The sequence below is a fragment of the Bombina bombina genome, chromosome 1 (assembly GCF_027579735.1).
Source record: "Bombina bombina isolate aBomBom1 chromosome 1, aBomBom1.pri, whole genome shotgun sequence".
Lineage (NCBI taxonomy): Eukaryota > Metazoa > Chordata > Amphibia > Anura > Bombinatoridae > Bombina > Bombina bombina.
In genome coordinates this window covers 1,223,628,791-1,223,651,635 of record NC_069499.1, presented here as the reverse complement: position 1 = coordinate 1,223,651,635, position 22,845 = coordinate 1,223,628,791, and the positions used below count along the sequence as shown (strand labels likewise).

The window sequence follows — 22,845 nt, the reverse complement described above, 5'->3', positions numbered from 1 at the left end:
TTGGGGTTTCCTGTCCCTTTCACCTTGAAAATGTCAGCAGTGTGACTTTTTATCAATTATGTGAATTAGAAAACCCATAATTTGCAGAGCTCATTACATGAAAGTGGGGGCAAAATAAATAATGAAAGCACATTGCAAAGTTATTTTAGTACGCATAACTAAACTTTTTACATTAAAATCTCATCTGTTTACTGTTACCTTAAATTTGAGTTGTATACAACTATGTTTTAAATAGTAAAAAAAGGCAAAGCAGAGGAAATAGGTTTTGCTTCATTATATGATGCATATTTATTGAAAACTCACTCCACCAACAATGGTGAAATAATGACCAAAATTTACAAAACTGGCAGAGATCTTTATAAAAATAAAAGTCACTGATTGGGGTGAACAACTGAACACCTATTAAAATATTCCCCATCTTGATTTGGTTTGTGCTGAGCACAGGTTCTTGTACAACATTGCATTCCACCCAATGTCTTTTTTTGGTAGAAATTAGCCCTTAAAAAAGGGACTTCCTTTACATAATAAATATAAAAAAAATGATTCCCACCAAGCTTCAGTTTGGTCAGTAATTGAGATCTGTATATTTTCCTATAGGAAAGTCCACTTTAGAGCCCATTAAAATGTATTGAGTCTTTGGAACACTCCTGCCCCTTGACGAGGGTCAATTGCCGGTGCTAAGAGCTGCAATAAGGCTGCTTTTTCAGTGCAGAGCTGGCCGTGCACAGTGTCCAACCGGTTCAGCTTTTAGCAGATCATGATGTAGCTACTTAGACAGACGGAGTCTTTATTTGGTGGAATTGTTGAATGAGCTGAGGGCGCTTCACTCGAGGTTTCCTTCTCTTTGGCTTGCTCTTAGCCTTGTTTATTTGGACCACAAAGAATACCAGAACAAACATTGCACCCAAGAAAGCAAAAACTGGAATGGTCTGGCCTACATCCTGATTATAACGTCCAGGCATGATACCTGTGTGGGACACCAAATTGTTACAAAGTGAGCTTGCAGAGATACTATTTCACAAGTGCACTGCATAATCTATAGTGCATACATAACTTTTAAAAAGTCTCCTTAAAATGCGCAGCTACATTGTTTTTTTATGCCACCCTAAAAAATCAAGAGATCAGTTACTTGCCTCCAGGAATGTCCCATGCACCACTCTCTCCAGGGGACAGAGGTCTCACTTGTGGTCTATTGTATCGGAAGTTTGGTAGAGCCACCTTGTCCAGATCTATAGATAGCAGTTTCTGATGCTTCCACAGGTTACTGAAGAAATAAAAAGGACGTTTGCAGGATATAGGTAATTCTCTCATCTAATACACATTATAATCGTCTATTCATTGGCTACCACAAAGCATATACACATGCATAACTGGATAACATCAGGGTAAATAGTAATAGGTTAATACATGACAATACATGATCATTATATACTGTGCATGCACTAGACAAACCCCTTATAACTCACTGTATATCAGTAGGTCTGTAATTATGAATTAACAACATAACTAATATGATGCTTGAAAAACAAGCATCATATGTGTGTGTATATAATATATTGCAGTTGCACTATGAGTGATACATACCTGGGAGCTGTTTCATTAAGAGGAAGTGGTTTTGCCCAGGACAAATGTGGACAGGCTGGGAGAGGGCGGGGTTTGGGGTCCCCTAGATGTGCCTCTAATACCTTAGAATAGCGATGAAGATGATTGCCTGCAAATATTAACATAGAAAGCATAATATGGATGTGCAGCACCTTCTAGCTTGGCATAGCTGCTGCCATCCTGATAGATTTCTAAATATCCAAAATCAATGCAGCGCGGTACAACATTCAGTCAGCTTTTAAGTATAAACCCCCCCCCACAACCGAACAAACTGTAAAGTTTATAAAGCTATGAGGTTTAGGAAAATCTGTTGTGGCTAATTCTGTGTCCCACCCAGGCTAAGTTTTATTAGAGCAGAAATTAAAAAACAAACAACATTAACCATTTGGCGGGTGAAATAACACTTTACAGTGGAAAAAAAAAATATAGCGCACATTTGTGTACTAAAATCTGGTGAGAATAATACAATTAAGTTTACAACATGTAATATATGAATAGATATATCATATAGAGATTGTGCATAGTTTATTTCCAGTGCTCTTCATTTTCTTAAATGATCCTGGTTCTCTAAACCCAGAAAAAAATATATACCTCACAGTTGTTGCCCTGTGATCACTTTTAAAAGAACATGACAGATATAGGGATGTATGTGGTAGCTTCATTAGAGCTCCAGCAGAGTAATGCATGAAAACACCTCTGATGCAATACCTCATTCTTGAGACCATAAGTTGCCTCTGGGAAGTTTATAAAAAGCAAATTCCCTACTCCATGTTTTTTTTATAAATGACCATGAAAAGAAATGACAGGATGTCAGATCACTGCACAGATTAAATAACACTGAGCTCTATTTAGAGGGCAAATAGGCTAAAAACAACAAAAACTCAAAATATGGTTCACAGTCTACAAATAGTGAATGATTTTCTAAGGGTTTCATTAGAACGCACTCAAAGTAGTTCATCGTACAAATATACAGGAAACAATGATACTGTCGCTCTTGCACACATTGTAACAGAGAAATGAAAGGGACACTAAAGTCAAAATTAAACTTTCATGATTCAGATAGAAGTAAATAGGAAAGTCTCTTAAAACTGCATGCTCTATTATCAGATATTACAGTCTTTATATACACACTTTTTGAGGTACCAGCTCCTACTGAGTATGTGCACATGTTCATAGGGTATACCTATACTAGTCTTTGATTGGCTGATGGGCTGTCAGGCAAATAGGGGGGTGGGGGAATTAATTTGTCAGAAAAATAAAATCTACTGCTTCAGAGTGTTATTGCATTGTCTTTTTATTATGCACTTGTTAATTAAGCAATTCTACTGTATTTAGTAGTCATTTAAAAGTTGCTAGCATTTGTGCTTAGAAGTTTAATTTAATAAACCAGTGCTTTATGGGACCTAAAAGACCAGTAAAGAAAATTTAATTATATTCCCCACAAAGGTGTTAAAGTAAAAGTCAACCCTAGCGTTTGTGAAACGCTAGGATTGACTATTGAAACAAAAGGTGACTCATTCATGAAGTATAAAATACTATTTGTTTCAAGTGTCGCCATTCTGCTAAGGCAGCACACGGCAAAAAGCAGTTTGACTAGAAAGGTGATGTTTTCACCTCTTAGCCAATAGCCCCGCGGTAAATACGGCTTGATGCCCTTGGGAGACGGATTTCCCACACGCTATTTGCTAAGAAGTGGAATCCTCTGCCGTGGGCTGCCTTAGCAGCTCAGAACGGCGAAAGCTTGAAACAAATACATGAGCTTTCTGCATGAAGTATTTTATACTTCATAAATTAAAGGCCCTTTATTTGTTTCAATGGTCAATCCTAGTGTTTCACAAACGCTAGGATTGACTTTCACTTTAAACACATAGATATAGTCAGCTCCAGAACAGCAATGAACCACTGAACTGGAGCTGAACAGACAGTGGTTGGCTACTAGACATGTGCATTTAACATTAAATTTATTCATTTAATAGTCAAACATACAATGATTTGTATTTGCACAGATATTTTGTGTGTTGAACTATTAAATAGAGCCGTTATCTTCTCAGGAGGACGATGTCCCGCTGTCTCGTAGGCTAAGCGAATGACACTCCTTAACCAAAAAGATAGGGAAGTCGAAGTAGCCTTCTGCCACTTATGCTTCCCTGACTAGACAACAAACAAAGAGGAAGATTGTCTTAACTCCTTCGTAGCCTGAAGATAGAACTTCAAGGTGCGAACCACATCCAAATTGTAAAGTAAGCGTTCCTCTGATGAAGGATTAGGACACAAGAAGGAACCACAATCTCCTGATTGATGTTGCGATCTGACACAATCGTAGAAAGAAAACCTAATTTAGTATGTAAAACTGCCTTATCTGCATGAAAAATCAGATAAGGGGGCTCACATTGCAAAGCAGAGATCTCTGAAACTCTGCGCGCAGAGGCAATAGCCAATAAAAAGAGAACCTTCCAAGTTAACAATTTAATGTCAATGGATTGCAGAGGCTCAAACAGAACCTGTTGCAAAACCCGAAGATTTAGGCTCCAAGGAGAAAGCCCCAGATCTAAACACAGGTCTGATACTAATCAAAGCCTTTACAAAGGACTGCACATCTGGAAGCTCAGCCAGTCTCTTGTGCAATAAAACTGACAGGGCCGAAATCTGTCCCATCAGGCAACTATCAGAAAGGCCATCCTGAAGAAAAGATCCTGGCAACCTTAACTCTGTGCCAGGAAAAACCACGCTCTTCACACAGAATAAAGTAGGACCTCCACACCTTGTGGTAGATACGCTGAGCAACTAGTTACGAGCTTGAATAAGAGTATCAATGACACTCTCCGAGAAACCTCTCTTGGCTAAGACTAAGTGTTCAATCTCCACGCAGTCAGCCTCAGAGAATCTAGATTTTGATGAACAAATGGACCTTGTATCAGCAGATCTCTGCAACAAGGTAACTTCCACGGAGGAGATGAGGACATCCCCACTAGATCAGAGAACCACGTCCTTTGCGGCCAAAATGGAGCAATCAGGATTACTGATACCTGCTCCTGCTTGAGGCAGGCCACCAGTCGTGGAAAAAGCTGTAATGGAGGAAAAAGATATGAGTTTGAACCTTCAGGGCACTGCTAGTGCATCTATTAGATCCACTTGGGGATCCCTCGACCCGTACCTGGGTAGCTTGGTTTTGAGACGGGACGCCATGAGATCCATCTCCAGCATCCCCCACTTGTTGCATATCTCTGCAAACACCTCCGTATGGAGAAACCATTCCCCTGGATGGAAGGATTGCCTGCTGAGAAAATCCTCCTCCCAGTTGTCCAGAATTGGGCAGAAAGTTCCCTCGTTCTTTGGGACCACGAAAAAGTTTGAATAAAACCCCAAACCTCTTTTTTCGAGGCACCGGGACAACAATTCCTGAGGAGGATAGATCCTGAATGTACCCTAGAAAGGCATCCCTCTTTTCTGGTCTGGTAGACACATTCGAGAGAAGGAATCTGCCCCTTGGGGGGATGAGATTTGAAGCATATCTTGTATCCTTGAGATACCACCTCCAGAACCAACGAATCCTGTACGTCCTTGAACCAGGCGAAAAAAAAAGCTAGTCTGCCCCCTACACAATTCGATCCCGGATCGGGGGCCGCCCCTTTATGTCGATTTGTTTTCGGCGGGCTTCTTCTGCTTGGATTTTTTTCCAGGACTGAGCCGGCTTCCAAGTACTCTTGGGTTGCTCGGGCTTGGAAGAGGATTATTGTCATTGGGATTTCTCAGAACGAAAATTAGAAGATTGCGGTCCCTTAAACTTGTTCTTCTTATCTTGCGGTAGGAAGGCACCCTTGACTCCGGTAACCGTGGAAATAATGGAGTCCAGGCCTGGACCAAATAAAATCGTTCCCTTTAAGGGAAGAGAAAGGAGTCTGGACTTAGAAGTCATATCCACAGACCAAGACTTCAACCAGAGCGCCCGGCGGACTAGGACCGCAAAGCCAGAGGCCTTTGCATTTAGGCGAATAATTTGCATGTTTGCATCACAGATAAAAACATAATTTATGCTTAACTGATAAATTTATTTCTCTTGTAGTGTATTCAGTCCACGGATCATCCATTACTTATGGGATATATTCCCTTCCCAACAAGAAGTTGCAAGAGGATCACCCAAGCAGAGCTGCTATATAGCTCCTCCCCTCACACGTCATATCCAGTCATTCGACCGAAACAAGACAAGAAAGGAGAAACCATAGGTGCAGTGGTGACTGGAGTCTTAATTAAAATTTAGGTCTGCCTCAAAAAAAGACAGGACGGGCCGTGGACTGAATACACTACAAGAGAAATACATTTATCAGGTAAGCATAAATTATGTTTTCTCTTGTTAAGTGTATTCAGTCCACGGATCATCCATTACTTATGGGATACTAATACCAAAGCTAAAGTACACGGATGATGGGAGGGACAAGGCAGGAACTTAAACGGAAGGAACCACTGCCTGTAGAACCTTTCTCCCAAAAACAGCCTCCGAAGAAGCAAAAGTGTCAAATTTGTAAAATTTTGAAAAGGTATGAAGTGAAGACCAAGTCGCAGCCTTGCAAATCTGTTCAACAGAGGCCTCATTCTTAAAGGCCCAGGTGGAAGCCACAGCTCTAGTGGAATGAGCTGTAATTCTTTCAGGAGGCTGCTGTCCAGCAGTCTCATAGGCTAAACGTATTATGCTACGAAGCCCAAAAGAGAGAGGTTGCCAAAGCTTTTTGACCTCTCCTCTGACCAGAATAAACGACAAACAGGGAAGAAGTTTGACGAAAATCTTTAGTTGCCTGTAAATAGAACTTCAGGGCACGGACTACGTCCAGATTGTGCAAAAGTCGTTCCTTCTTTGAAGAAGGATTAGGACATAATGATGGAACAACAATCTCTTGATTGATATTCCTGTTAGAAACTACCTTAGGTAAGAACCCAGGTTTAGTACACAGAACTACCTTGTCTGAATGGAAAATCAGATAAGGAGAATCACAATGTAAGGCAGATAACTCAGAGACTCTTCGAGCCGAGGAAATAGCCATCAAAAACAGAACTTTCCAAGATAAAAGCTTAATATCAATGGAATGAAGGGGTTCAAACGGAACACCTTGAAGAACTTTAAGAACTAAGTTTAAGCTCCACGGCGGAGCAACAGTCTTAAACACAGGCTTAATCCTAACCAAAGCCTGACAAAAAGCCTGAACGTCTGGAACTTCTGTCAGACGTTTGTGTAAAAGAATAGACAGAGCAGAAATCTGTCCCTTTAACGAACTAGCAGATAAGCCCTTTTCTAAACCCTCTTGTAGAAAAGACAATATCCTAGGAATCCTAACCTTACTCCATGAGTAACTCTTGGATGCGCACCAATATAAATATTTACGCCATATCTTATGGTAAATTTTTCTGGTAACAGGTTTTCGAGCCTGTATTAAGGTATCAATAACCGACTCCGAGAAGCCACGCTTTGATAGGATCAAGCGTTCAATCTCCATGCAGTCAGCCTCAGAGAAATTAGATTTGGATGGTTGAAAGGACCCTGAATTAGAAGGTCCTTCCTCTGAGGCAGAGACCATGGTGGACAGGACGACATGTCCACTAGGTCTGCATACCAGGTCCTGCGTGGCCACGCAGGCGCTATCAGAATCACTGATGCTCTCTCCTGTTTGATCTTGGCAATCAGTCGAGGTAGCAGCGGAAATGGTGGAAACACATAAGCCATGTTGAAAACCCAAGGGGCTGCTAGAGCATCTATCAGCGCCGCTCCCGGGTCCCTGGACCTGGATCCGTAACAAGGAAGCTTGGCGTTCTGGCGAGACGCCATGAGATCCAGTTCTGGTTTGCCCCAACGATGAATCAGTTGAGCGAAGACCTCCGGAAGAAGTTCCCACTCCCCCGGATGAAAAGTCTGGTGACTTAGAAAGTCTGCCTCCCAGTTCTCCACGCCTGGGATGTAGATCGCTGACAGGTGGCAAGAGTGAGACTCTGCCCAGCGAATTATCTTTGAGACTTCTAACATCGCTAGGGAACTCCTGGTTCCCCCTTGATGGTTGATGTAAGCCACAGTCGTGATATTGTCCGACTGAAATCTGATGAACCTCAGTGTTGCTAACTGAGGCCAAGCTAGAAGAGCATTGAATATTGCGCTCAACTCCAGAATATTTATTGGGAGGAGTTTCTCCTCCTGAGTCCACAATCCCTGAGCCTTCAGGGAGTTCCAGACTGCGCCCCAACCCAGAAGGCTGGCATCTGTTGTTACAATCGTCCAATCTGGCCTGCGAAAGGTCATCCCCTTGGACAGATGGACCCGAGAAAGCCACCAGAGAAGAGAATCTCTGGTCTCTTGATCCAGATTTAGTAGAGGGGACAAATCTGAGTAATCCCCATTCCACTGACTTAGCATGCATAATTGCAGTGGTCTGAGATGCAGGCGCGCAAATGGTACTATGTCCATTGCCGCTACCATTAAGCCGATTACTTCCATGCACTGAGCTACTGACGGGCGTGGAATGGAATGAAGGACACGTCAAGCATTCAGAAGCTTTGATAACCTGGACTCCGTCAGGTAAATCTTCATCTCTATAGAATCTATAAGAGTCCCCAGGAAGGGAACCCTTGTGAGTGGTAATAGAGAACTCTTTTTCACGTTCACCTTCCACCCATGCGACCTCAGAAATGCCAGAACTATCTCTGTATGAGATAGTTTTTTTTCACGTTCACCTTCCACCCATGCGACCTCAGAAATGCCAGAACTATCTCTGTATGAGACTTGGCAATTTGAAAACTTGATGCTTGTATCAGAATGTCGTCTAGGTACGGAGCCACCGCTATGCCTCGCAGTCTTAGCACCGCCAGAAGTGAGCCCAGAACCTTTGTAAAAATTCTCGGGGCCGTAGCTAACCCGAAGGGAAGAGCTACAAACTGGTAATGCCTGTCTAGAAAGGCAAATCTTAGGTACTGATAATGATCTTTGTGAATCGGAATGTGAAGGTAGGCATCCTTTAAGTCCACTGTGGTCATGTATTGACCCTCTTGGATCATGGGTAGGATGGTTCGAATAGTTTCCATTTTGAATGATGGAACTCTTAGGAATTTGTTTAAGATTTTTAGGTCCAAGATTGGTCTGAAGGTTCCCTCTTTCTTGGGAACCACAAACAGATTTGAGTAAAATCCTTGCCCTTGTTCCGTCCGCGGAACTGGGTGGATCACCCCCATTACTAAGAGGTCTTGTACACAGCGTAGAAATGCCTCTCTTTATTTGGTTTGCTGATAACCTTGAAAGATGAAATCTCCCTTGTGGAGGAGAAGCTTTGAAGTCCAGAAGATATCCCTGAGATATGATCTCCAACGCCCAGGGATCCTGGACATCTCTTGCCCAAGCCTGGGCGAAGAGAGAAAGTCTGCCCCCCACTAGATCCGTTTCCGGATAGGGGGCCCTCTCTTCATGCTGTCTTAGGGGCAGAAGTAGGTTTTCTGGCCTGCTTGCCCTTGTTCCAGGACTGGTTAGCTTTCAAGCCCTGTCTGTAACGAGCAACAGTTCCTTCCTGTTTTGGAGCGGAGGAAGTTGATGCTGCTCCTGCCTTGAAGTTACGAAAGGCACGAAAATTAGACGATTTGGCCTTTGATTTGGCCCTGTCCTGGGGAAGAGTATGACCCTTACCTCCAGTAATGTCAGCAATAATTTCTTTCAAGCCGGGCCCGAATAAGGTCTGCCCTTTGAAAGGAATATTAAGCAATTTAGATTTAGAAGTCACGTCAGCTGACCAGGATTTAAGCCATAGCGCTATGCGCGCCTGGATGGCGAATCCGGAGTTCTTAGCCGTTAGTTTGGTTAAATGTACAACGGCATCAGAAACAAATGCGTTAGCTAGCTTAAGTGCTTTAAGCTTGTCCATAATCTCATCCAATGGAGCTGTGCGAATTGCCTCTTCCAGAGACTCAAACCAGAATGCCGCAGCAGCAGTGACAGGCGCAATGCATGCAAGGGGCTGTAAGATAAAACCTTGTTGAACAAACATTTTCTTAAGGTAACCTAATTTTTTATACATTGGATCCGAAAAAGCACAACTATCCTCCACCGGGATAGTGGTACGCTTAGCTAAAGTAGAAACTGCTCCCTCCACCTTAGGGACCGTCTGCCATAAGTCTCGTGTGGTGGCGTCTATTGGAAACATTTTCCTAAATATCGGAGGAGGGGAAAAGGGCACACTGGGTCTATCCCACTCCTTGCTAATAATCTCTGTAAGCCTTTTAGGTATAGGAAAAACGTCAGTACACACCGGCACCGCATAGTATCTATCCAGCCTACATAATTTCTCTGGAATTGCAACTGTGTTACAATCATTCAGAGCCGCTAATACCTCCCCTAGCAATACACGGAGGTTCTCAAGCTTAAATTTAAAATTAGAAATCTCTGAATCCGGTCTCCCTGGATCAGATCCGTCACCCACAGAATGAAGCTCTCCGTCCTCATGTTCTGCAAATTGTGACGCAGTATCGGACATGGCTCTCACATCATCAGCGCGCTCTGTCCTTAACCCAGAGCTATCGCGCTTGCCTCTTAATTCTGGCAATTTAGATTATACCTCTGTCATAACAGTAGCCATGTCTTGCAAAGTGATTTGTATGGGCCTCTCTGATGTACTTGGCGCCACAATATCACGCGCTTCCTGAGCGGGAGGCGAAGGTACTGACACGTGAGGAGAGTTAGTCGGCATAACTTCCCCCTCGTTGTCTGGTGATAATTTCTTTACAGATAAAGACTGACTTATTTAAAGTGACATCAATACATTTAGTATACATATTTCTATGGGGCTCCACATTGGCCTTCAAACATAGTGAACAAACAGATTCATCTGTGTCAGACATGTTTAAACAGACTAGCAATGAGACTAGCAAGCTTGGAAAATACTTTCAATAAATTTACAAGCAATATAAAAGACGCTACTGCGCCTTTAAGAAGCACAAAAAAGAAAAAATCTGTCACAGTTGAAATAACAATGAACCAAATCAGTTATAGCAACCAAATTTTCACAGTAAATGTATTAAGTTAGCAAAGTATTGCACCCACTAGCAAATGGATGATTAACCCCTTAATACCCAAATGGATAATCACTTTAACAATTAACGTTTTTATCACAGTCAAACACACTGTCACAGGTCTGCTGTGACTGATTACCTCCCTCAAAATGAATTTTGAAGACCCCTGAGCTCTCTAGAGACATCCTGGATCAAGGAGGAAGAAGCAGGAAGACTGTGACTGAATTTTTACTGCGCAAAAAAGCGCTAAAATAGGCCCCTCCCACTCATATTACAACAGTGGGAAACCTCAGTTAACCGTTTCTATGCAGAAATGTACGTCAGCCATGTGGAAAAAATCATGCCCCAATAAGTTTTATCACCAAAGTACCTCACAAAAAACGATTAACATGCCAGTAAACGTTTTAAACATACATTTTAAAGGTTATGTAGTGTTATCAATAAGCCTGCTACCAGTCGCATCTACTGCAGTTAAGGCTCATACATTACTTCAGTATTAACAGTATTTCCTTAGTCAAATTCCATTCCTTAGAAAATTACTTTACTGCACATACATTCATCAGCCTGATACCAGTCGCTACTACTGCATTTAAGGCTGTACTTACATTACATCGGTATCAGCAGTATTTTCTTAGTCAATTCCATTCCTTAGAAAAATATTTTACTGCACATACCTCGTTTGCAGGGGACCCCGCATGCTATTCCCTTTCTGAAGTTACCCCACTCCTCAGAATGTGCGAGAACAGCCAGTGGATCTTAGTTACTTCTGCTAAGATCATAGAAAACGCAGGCAGATTCTTCTTCTAAATACTGCCTGAGAGAAAAACAGCACACTCCGGTGCCATTTAAAATAACAAACTTTTGATTGAAGAAATAATTAAGTATAAAAACTCCACACTCCTCTCACGACCTTCCTACTATGTTGAGAGTTGCAAGAGAATGACTGGATATGACGTGTGAGGGGAGGAGCTATATAGCAGCTCTGCTTGGGTGATCCTCTTGCAACTTCCTGTTGGGAAGGGAATATATCCCATAAGTAATGGATGATCCGTGGACTGAATACACTTAACAAGAGAAATAATTGGCTATTCTCAGAGCTTTAAATCTGTCTTGAATATCGCAGAGGGGAGACTCCACCTCAATGAGTTCCGACAAAGTCGCGACAATAGGTAGCCGTTCCGGCAACCACAGCAACTGCAGCCGCCGGTTGAAACAAAAATCCTGTATGTTGAAACATCTTTCTCAGAAAGGATTCCATTTTCTTATCCATCGGTTCTCTGAACAAAGAACTATCCTCAAGAGGTATAGTAGTACGTTTAGCAAGCATAGAGATAGCATCATCCACCTTAGGAATGGAGCCCTACAAATCCAGTTCAGAGTCTGGGACCAGAAACAACTTTTTAAAAGTAGACGAGGGGGAAAGCAGGAGGCTTAGATGCTAAGGACTCCGACCCAGAAAGTTCACCCTCGGAAGCTACAGAGGTTAACTCATCATCAGATAACTGGGACATAATAGCTAAATCCAATAAATATTTAGATGACTTCGGGTCAGGAGAGCTATGTTTAACCTTTCTCTTGCATTTGTTAGAACGAGGTAATGCACTGAGGGCTGCAGACACTGCCGTTTGTAACTGCGTGGCAAAGTCCACAGGAAGAAGGCCCCCTTCGGATGGAGGATTAGATGTGCTACGGGGAACTGCATGTGGAGTAGATAATGTAGCAAGGTTAGTAATCTCACAGGACATCGAGTCCTGAGAGGTAGATGGCTCAGAGGAACTAAGAGCCTTAAGCAGGCTTGTCTCCCTTCTTAGACTTTATAACGGTGTTAAGGCATGTGGAACATAATTGAGTGGGCAGGAAAACCACGGCCTCCTCACAATATAAACAGGTATGATTTAGTACAGAAGAAGTACCTTCTAACATGTCAGAGTCCTCCATTACTCAGGTTATACCCACAGGAGGACCTTTATACTCCCAATGGCTGGGGCACACACTACCTCCTAGACCCAGACAGTTAACAGACGAAACGCTCTCCTCAGGTTCAAGTCTCAGCCGGAATGGAGGAAATGAACATAGACCCCCTGTCATTACAAGTACAGCAAGTAATAGGAGCTGTGCAACACTTTCAAAAAACGAAAGTAAAACTGAAAATGGTGATTCCTCTTTGTTCCAGCAAAAAACACATCAGCCCAGGAAAAAAACACACACAAAGCAGCATGTAAATAATTAATACACTGATTAATTAACCACAACTGTTCAATAAACCCCCTTCAGAGGATATTAACCCTGGATCCTATCAAGGTATAAAGGAGCCACACTGACTGTTAAAGCGTTTTATGTGTAAAAATTTAAACAATCTTACCTCCAGGATCCATGCTGTGGAACAGAACACAGCCTCTTTAAAGTGCGACAGTCACACTGATTGCTTATGAGCTATTAGCAGTAGTCTGGATGGTTTATCAGAAAAACTTTCCTTGCATCTCCAGACTCTAACTTTAATCAATACTCTTACAGAGGTTGACATGACTACTTAAAACTCCAGTCCTATCACGAAGGGCAGATACCATTTTTCAAGACTCTCCGAATCTTCTGACACTTCTCTGCCACCTTCTAACATGACGAAAGTCAAAGAATGACTGGGGTAATGAGGAAGTGGGAGGGATTTTTAGGCCTTTGGCTGGGGTGTTTTTGCCTTCTCCTGGTGGCCATGTGTTGTATTTCCCAACAGTAAGGAATGAAGCCGTGGACTCTCCCTATCTTAGGAAGGAAATTGTATGTTCTGTCTAAATCATGAAATTGTTTTGGGTTTCATGTCCCTTTATGTAGGATATTTTATGATGATCACCGACCAATAACAGGGGCATAAAATCTCTCATCAGAAAGAGTGGACCAGAAATTCCTTATTATGGCTTATGTTTTAATCAGTTTTCATCTAAATGCATTTTTCTCCTGAGCACCAGGGTCTTATCACATACTTTACCTAAGACTAAAAAATATTTCTGACCCTTAGTACTGTCTAAGTCGTATTTAGCAGTCTACCCTCTAAACAGTTAATAAAATGTATGCTTACCTGATGATACATTTCTTTCTTTCCAGACATGAAGAGTCCCCAACGTTATTCCAATTACTAGTGGGATATACACTCCAGGTCAGCAGGAGGAGGCAAAGAGTACCACAGCAAAGCTGTTAAGTATTACTTCCCTTACCCATAACCCCCAGTCATTCAGCCAAGGGAAATGGAAAAAGACGATAACACAAAAGGTGTAGAGGTGTCTGAGGTTTAGAAAAAAAAAATTACTGTCTAATCTTAAGGGTGGGGTCGTGGACTCTCCATGTCCAGAAAGAAAGAAATTTATCAGGTAAACATAAATTTTATTTTCTTTCCTAAGATATGGAGTCAACAACGTCATTCCAATTACTAGTGGGAACCAATACCCAAGATAGAGGACACAGAATGAACAGGGAGGGAGAACAAGACAGGCAGACCTAAACAGAAGGCACTACCGCTTGAAGAACCTTTCTCCCAAAAGAGGCCTCAGCCGCGGCAAAAGTGTCAAATTTGTAAAATTTTGAAAAAGTATGCAGAGAGGACCAAGTTGCAGCCTTGCAAATCTGTTCCACAGAAGCTTCATTTTTGAAAGCCCAAAAAGAGGAGAAAGCCCTAGTGGAATGAGCAGTAATTCTCTCAGGAGACGTCTGTCCAGCAGTCTCATATACAAAACGAATCATACTTCTCAACCAGAGGGAAAGAGAAGTAGAAGTAGCCATCTGACCCGTACGCTTTCCTGAGAAACAAACAAACAGGGCAGTAAAACTGGCAAAAATCCTAAGTAGCCTAAATGTAGAATTTTAGAGCATGAATAACATCCAAGTTGTGCAACAGATGTCCCTTATGAGAAGAAGGATTAGGACAGAGAGAAGGAACAACAATTTCCCGATTAATATTTCTGAAACCACCTTAGGGAGAAACCCAAACTTAGTACGAAGAACCACCTTACCTGCATGAAAAATAAGGTAAGGCGAATCACACTGCAAAGCCGAGAGCTCAGAAACTCTCGGAGCAGAAGAAATAGCAACAAGAAACAAAACCTTCCAAGATAGCAACTTAATATCGATGGAATGCATTGGCTCAAACGGAGCCTGCTGCAAAACTCTAAGAACTAGGTTAAGTCTCCAAGGAGGAGCAACCGGTTTAAAGACAAAAAGATTGAACATCTGGCACATCCGCCAGACACTTATGTAAAAGAAAAGATAATGCAGGAATCTGACCTTTCAAAGAACTGACTGACAACCCTTTCTCCAAGCTTTCCTTGAGAAAAGACAAAATTCTAGGGATCCTGACCCTACTCCAAGAGTAGCCCTTCGATTTACACCATACCTTATGGTAAATTTTATGAGTAACAGGCTTGCGAGCCTGGAGCATGGTATCAATAAACGATTCAGAAAACCCACGCTTAGCCAGAACTAAGCGTTCAATCTCCAAGCAGTCAGCATCAGAGAAACGAGATTTGGATGGAGGACAAGACCCCAAGTTAGAAGGTCCTTCCTCAGAGGTAACCTCCAAGGAGAAAGAGATGACATCTTCACAAGGTCTGCATACCAGAGCTTCACAAGGTCTGCATACCAAATCCTGCAAGGTCAAGCAGGAGCTATTAGAATTACAGGCGCTCTCTCCTGTTTGATACGTGCAATGACTCGTGGATGTAGTGCGAATGGAGGAAACAGGTATGCTAGACCGAATTCCCAAGGGACCGCCAGAGCATCTATCAGAGCGGCCTGCGGATCTCTTGACCTAGAACTGTACCTTGGAAGCTTGGCGTTCTGACTAGATGCCATCAGATTTAACTCCGGCACCCCCCACTTGAGGGTTAGCCTGGAGAACACCTCCGGATGGAGAGCCCACTCCCCGGGATGAAAGGTCTGCTCAGAAAATACACTTTCCAGTTGTCCACTACTGGAATGTGGATAGCAGATAGAAAACAATTGCGAGCCTCCGCCTGCTGAATAATCCGTGCCACCTCCTTCATGGCTTAGGAACTCAGAGTTCCCCCTGGTGGTTGCTGTAAGCCCCTGAGGCGATGTTTTCCGATTGGAACCTGATAAACCGGGCTAAGGACAATTGAGGACAAGCCATCAGAGCATTGTAGATCGCTCTCAACGCCAAGATGTTTATGAGGAGAACAGACTCCTCCCGAATCCATAGGCCCTGAGCTTTTTAACGAGTCCCATACTGCTTCCCAGCCTAGAAGGCTGGCATCCATGGTCACAATCACCCAGGAAGGTCTCCGGAAACATGTGCCCTGAGACAGATGATCCTGAGAAATACACCACGAGAGAGAATCTTGTCAACTGGTCCAGATCTATCCTCTGAGACAAATCTGAATGATCTCCGTTTCATTGTCTGAGCATGCAGGATTGCAGAGCTCTCAAATGGAATCGAGCAAAGGGAATGATGTCCATGGAAGCAACCATCAGATCAATTACCTCCATACACTGAGCCACTGATGGCCGAACAGTAGACTGTAGAGAGAGGCAAGAGGAGAAAAGCTTGGAGTTTCTGACCTCCGTTAGAAAAATCGTCATAGATAGGGAATCTAAGATGGTCCCTAAGAAACAGACCCTTGTAGCTGGAACAAGGGAACTCTTCTCCAGATTCAGTTTGCAACCATGGGAACGTAGAAAAGACAACAAGATCTCTGTATGAGAGTTTGCTTGTTGAAAAGATGGCGCCTGAACCAATATGTCGTCCAAATAAGGTGCCACCACAATTTGCCGAGACCTGACAACTGCCAAGAGATCTCCCAGAATCTTTGAGAAAATTCTGGGAGCTGTGGCAAGGCCAAACGGAAGAGCAATAAACTGAAAGTGCATGTCTAGAAAAGCAGATCTCAGGAACGGATGATGATCCCTGTGGATAGAAAAATGAAGATATGCGTCCTTCAGGTCTATGGTCATCATGAACGGACCTTTTTTGGGAACCACAAACAGGTTTGAAAAAAATCCCAGACTTTGTTCTCTTACTGGAACAATAATTCCCAGGGAGGAAAGGTCCTGAACACACTATAAGAATGCCTCTCTTTTTAGCTGATCCGCAGGTAACCTTGAGAGGAGAAATGTGCCCTTGGGAGGACGAGATTTGAATTCTATTTTGTAACCCTGAGATACTATGTCGAGATACTATGTCCACAGCCCAAGGATCTGGGACATCTCGTATCCACGCTTGACAAAAAAGGGAAAGTCTGCCCCCAACCTGATCCAATCCCGGACCGGGGGCAGATCCTTCATGCTGCCTTAGTCTCAGCTGAGGGTTTCTTTGATTGCTTACCCTTGTTCCAAGACTGATTGTGTCTCCAAGAAGACTTGGACTGCTCCTGCTTAGAGGAGGGAGAGGAAGGCTTTGGACGTTTGAAGTTACAAAAGGAACGAAAATTACTTTGACATCCTTTAGGTCTATTCCTCTTGTCTTCTGGTAGAAAGGACCCCTTTCCACACGTAATTTCAGAAATTATTTCTGTCAGACCAGGACCAAACAAGGTCTTACCTTTATAAGGTAGCAACAGAAGCTTCACCCTCAGAGGCTACTGAGGTATCCTCCTCATCAGACTTATGAGGGAGGACAACCTGCGTAGCAGCAGACGGGACAGACACCTTACACTCTGAACATTTTTTAGATTTCCTCTAGCGCTTCCCCATCATGGGAAAAGCAAATAAAGCCGCTGATATCACAGAGGATATTTGTGCAGCAAAATCTGAGGGCAAATAAACTCCTCCAGGAGGCTGAGAGGAACTGCAGGGCACTGTATGTGAAGCTGTGGAGGCTTGGGACGTTTGTGGAGAAAGCTGTGGCATTGCCGGAACAGCATCATCCTGAGAGCCATTAGGTTCAGAAACAAAAAGTTTATCTTTACATTTCAGTCTTTTCTAAACATGAAGAACAAAATTGCATAGGTAACACAATTTGAGCCTCAAGACACAAACATTTATCCATAGGGGCAGATTCCTGTTCCATGTCCATAGGTAACAGAATTCCCAATAATTAAAAGGAATAACTGATATATGAAAATGACACTGTCACTTAAAACTTAATCTCCTCAGAGCAATATTCAAAACAAATAGGCACCTTTACACCTTAGGCAGATTGAGGTGCCCTACCTTAATCTTCAATTCCCAAATTGTTAGGCAAGCAGCTGTACATCGATCGAAAAGACACCAAGAAGCTGTCCAAAATGACGCCGCTCCGCTCAGGAACTCAGTTGGGTGAGGGAGGGGTCACATGACCGGCAGAAAAAGAAACTGCGCAGCAATAACTAAAAGCATGCGTTTCTAGCAGCAACTGCCTAGTAAAAACTTGATTTAACAAAGAGCCCAACAATCACATTTCCTAATAAATAAAAGTCCCAATAAACTGAAACCTATATAGAAAGCCTTAGAGAAAACATCCCATAACTGCATGGAAAGCTAACCCCTTAGCCTCCACACATAAAGTGCCTGCACCCTGCCCAAAAAAAATCCTTCCTAAAGGATTAATTATGTCCGAATAATTACTGCAGGAAAATCTTCTCAAGTGCAAGTCTCCAATACCTAGAAGACAAAAGCACTTACCTGCATATCCAGCTGTCCGGGAGGAAGACAGCTCACAAGGCGTGACAGGACACATACTCCTATCAGAGACCTGCAGAAAAAGAAAGAACAGAGTAACCAACTCTGGCTTTCAATAACAAAGGCAGCAGACATGTTAGAAAACCAAGCAAGGACTACCTCAAAACTTTCTAACTGCTAAAAAGTCAGCACTACTCTTACTCAAGAAATTGACGTGGACATAGTTACACCCAAATCCTTGCTTGCAGGGAAAAGTACCAGAAAAAGGAATTAATTCTTCAGACACAGAACTTCAATCATTGACAGATGCAAAGAGAATGACTGGGGGTTATGGGTAAGGGAAGTGACACTTAACAGCTTTGTTGTGGTGCTCTTTGCCTCCTCCTGCTAGCCAGGAGTGAATAACATAAATTATGCTTACCAGAAAATTTCCTATCCTTTTGTATGAGGAGAGTCCACGGCTTCATTCCTTACTTGTGAGAATACAGAACCTGGCCACCAGGAGCAGGCAAAGACACCCCAGCCAAAAGCTTAAATACCTCCCCCCACTTCCCTCATCCCCCAGTCATTCTGCAGAGGGAACAAGGAACAGTAGGAGAAATATCAGGGTATAAATGGTGGCAGAAGAACAAAACCAAATTTAAGTCCGCCCAACGGAGAATTTGGGCAGGCGACGTAAACTCTCCTCATACAGAAGGAAAGAAAATTATCTGGTATGCATAATTTATGTTTTCCTTCCTAATATGAGGAGAGTTCACAGCTTCATTCCTTACTTGTGGGAATCACATACCCAAGCTCTAGAGGACACTGAATAAAAAACGGGAGGGTAAAAAGAGAGGTGGACCCTGTTCTGAGGGCACCACAGCCTGCAAAGCCCTTTCTGCCAAAGCAAAAATGTCAAATATGTGAAATCTTGAAAAATGTAAGGAAGACCAGGCCCAACAATCTAATCCATAGAGGCCTCATTCTCAAAAGGACCCAAGAAGAAACCACAGCTCCAGTTGAATGAGCCTTCATCCTCTGCGGAGGCTTGCTAAGTGAGTAATGCTCCTCAACCACAAAATCAAAGAAGCGGACGAGGCTTCCTGCCCCTTACGCTTCCCAGAATATACATAAACAAGAAAAAAGTCTGACGAAACACCCTTAAAGCCTGAAGATAGCACTTCAAGGCCCGAATTAAAGAAAACTGCCACAGCAGGATTCAAACACTAAGCCTTCAGCTTGCTAGGCAGGGTAGTTATCCCTTAGGCCACCAAGTCCTGCTCACATCCAAGTTATGAAATAACCACTCCTTCGAAAAAAAGGATTAGGACACAAGGAAGGAACCACAATCTCCTGATTGTTGTTGCGATCTGAAACAACCATAGGAAAAAAAAAACCCTAAACCAGTACGAAAAACAGCTTTAGCCGCATGAAAAACTAGATAAGGAAACTCACAATGCAAGGCTCAGAAACTCTGTGCGACGAAGCAAGTCAGTAGAAAAAAGAACCTTCCAAGACAGAAAATTTGAATGTCAACATCCTGCATAAGCCCAAACGGGGCATTCTGCAAAACTTAGAACAAGATGTAAACTCCAAGAGGAGCACTAGATCTAAAACACAGGCCTGAACTAGTCAAAGCCTGAACCAAAGACTGGACATCTGGAAGCTCTGTGGGCCTCTCTAGCAGTAAAACAGATAGGGCCGAAATCTGTCCCCTAAGGGAGCCAACCGAAAAGGCCCTTCTCCAGAGCATCCTGGAGAAAGAAAGGATCCTGGAAAACCTGGCATTATGCCAGGGGAATCCCCGCTCTTAATCCCAGAAAAAATAGGTCCTGCTCCCCTTATGATGGATGCAACAATACACCGGCTTATGAGCTAAAACGAGAGCATCAACAATCCTTTCAGAAAAAAACCTCTCATGGCTAAGACCAAGTGTTCAATTCCACGCAATCAGCCTCAGAGAATACAGATTGTGATGAACACAAGGACCCTGCTCCAGCAAATCCCTGTAACAAGGTCCATGGAGGCGAAGCCCCTAAACTGCGATACAACTCAGATATAAACAGAGCAAAGTGTCACACAGACGCCTGCTCCTGCTAGGATCAGACCATCCACAACAAAGCGTGACATGGCAAAAAGAGAAGAAGGTTAAAAAGAAACCTCCAAAGAATGTTAGATGTCTAGCATATTCTGGATCAAATGGCCGGAGCCCCACCTGGGTTCAAACACACCTTCTGCTACAAGAAAAGAAGAGAAGAGGCGCCAAATAGTGCGTACCGTTTGTAAAGTATGCACCCAAACCCCCAAATTACGGCTCCTACTTACTAGATATTCAGCACTTGAGAAGTGCCACAAAAACCTTCTGAACAATTAGCAGCCGTCCAGCAAGCTGTAATGGCAGATCTGTTCCTCCAATATAGAAAAAGTAGTAAGCACTTGATAAGTGCCACAAAGACCTCCTGGACAATACTCAGCTGTCCAGACCACCGTTTCCTCAGGCAAATCTCGGCAATCTCAGATGAAAAGAACAGGGGAACAAAAGGTGCTGTCACTAAAACTAGCTCTCCACAAACGGCAGTTAGAGGTGACAGTAAAAGTACTAAAAAAGCTGGGTTACTGATAAAACATGTTTTTATTAAAAACAACTAATCCACAACGCGTTTCCCGGTACCTACGAGCTAGACGCTGACTTGGGCTTTATAAGCTATGTTACTTTTGTATTGCAATTACACCTGATGAAACGGTCATAGGTACCGGGAAACGCGTTGTGGCTTAGTTGTTTTTAATAAAAACATTTTTTTATCAGTAACACAGCTTTTTTAGTACTTTTACTGTCACCTCTAACTGCCGTTTGTAGAGAGCTAGTTTTAGTGACAGCACCTTTGTTCCCCTATTCTTTTCATCGGAGATTGCCGAGATTTGCCTGAGGAAACAGTGGTCTGGACAGCTGAGAATTGTCCAGGAGGTCTTTGTGGCACTTATCAAGTGCTTACTACTTTTTCTATATTGGAGGAACAGATCTGCCATTACAGCTTGCTGGACGGCTGCTAATTGTTCAGAAGGTTTTTGTGGCACTTCTCAAGTGCTGAATATCTAGTAAGTAGGAGCCGTAATTTGGGGGTTTGGCTGCATACTTTACAAACGGTACACACTATTTGGCGCCTCTTCTCTTCTTTTCTACAGATCGTGCTACTGGCCAATTTCACATTTGGAATGAGCTTTGCTGCCTGGAGACTCCAATCAATACTCTTTTAGTGTGGACTTTTTCTTTAAAACTACCATTACGGTTCAAGTTTGTATTGTTCTAATCTATATCTATGGATATTGTAGATTGGTTGTTTTGATTGCACTTATTTTATTAGTGGTCACCATCACTGTCCCTTAGGGGAATCACTGAGACAAAAGTTTGTCACACTGTATGTCAAATTTGATAGGCGCATCTGATTTTAAATATCTTTAACAACTTCTGCTACAGAAGCGGTAGAGCTAACACTGACGCCTTGAAATCTTGGTTGTATTCCCCATCAGATACAAACATTTGAGCAGGGAATGATGGCAGGGGACATCCGATCCTGAGGAGTATGCCCATAGAGAGGGTCACTGGCAATGAGCCGAAGTGGGCATCCGCCCATCATCAAACACGAGACCCCCTCAGATTAGCAGGAGGAACTCATTCCAAAAGAAGATCTCCCCACTGAGAGGTCCCATCTGGTATGAACCCAGAAGACCAAATCTTCCAAGCAGAATGCTCGCTGAGGAACCAAATAATTGGAAGAAAACTCCCAACCCACAGACCTACCTAGGGCACTCTCTCCCCACGGACAAGGAAGCCGCAAAGTCAAAACCCCCCTGGAAGAACTTAAGAGAAAAAAATTCTCAGAACAGGGAGATCTGAACGGAACAATGGGGTAGGTTTACCCAACCGGTATTCCATGTAAGTCTGTTAAGACAGATACATCCATGCCGAAGTCTCAGCCTTGGCTTTGTATATCACTCTCCACCCCCGTGTCAATGAAGACTAGAAGGGGAGACTGGAGGGCATAACCTGAAAGGTAAATTCCTGTCCATAAGACAAAACAGCATCCAAGATCCACCCTGGTGTCTACACCAGCAACTCAGGTCTAGATCCAATTCTGAGGATCGAAAAGACACAAGAAAAACCCAAAAGGTAAGAAACCCATAAAAGCCGAGACCCGGGAACTACTGTAAAATCTGTAAGCAGGATACTGCCACCTTAACCCCCAGATCCCAAGAAGGAAACCTAGGATCAGAACGAGGTTTACTGTAAAATACGGTTCCTAAGAACCGGATTTGTTAAAAAATGATGAACCAGGAAAGACATCCTTCTTCCTATCCAAAGGAAGGGAGAACCTTACATTCTCCAACGAAAAGAAGAACTAATATGCTCTGCTTAAAAATCATAGAACCGAATTAGGATGGGAAGACCATCCCCCTATTAGGGTGCACCAACAGTGGAGGAAAATATTCCCACAGTGCGATAGATACCAGGACAATGACTTTCCATCCTCTGAGAAGACAATTGCCCAGAAAAAAGCCTAGTTCCGGCCTCTAGGACCCCTAGATCCATTATTAAGCACCCACCCCAGTCAACACAGTAGATTTGCATAATCA

General features: G+C 43.0%; 1 protein-coding gene across 1 annotated transcript; it reads right to left on the bottom strand.

The window, feature by feature from the left end:
- Nucleotides 1-259: 259 nt before the first annotated feature.
- Nucleotides 260-1,844, bottom strand: LOC128647667 (membrane-bound transcription factor site-1 protease). Its single transcript, XM_053700420.1, has 3 exons — nucleotides 1,585-1,844; nucleotides 1,134-1,264; nucleotides 260-967 (listed from the first exon to the last, which is right to left on the bottom strand). Exons 1-3 carry the CDS (start codon nucleotides 1,734-1,736, stop codon nucleotides 771-773), a joined length of 480 nt encoding a protein of 159 aa, XP_053556395.1. The 5' UTR covers nucleotides 1,737-1,844; the 3' UTR covers nucleotides 260-770.
- Between the last annotated feature and the right edge of the window lie 21,001 nt (nucleotides 1,845-22,845).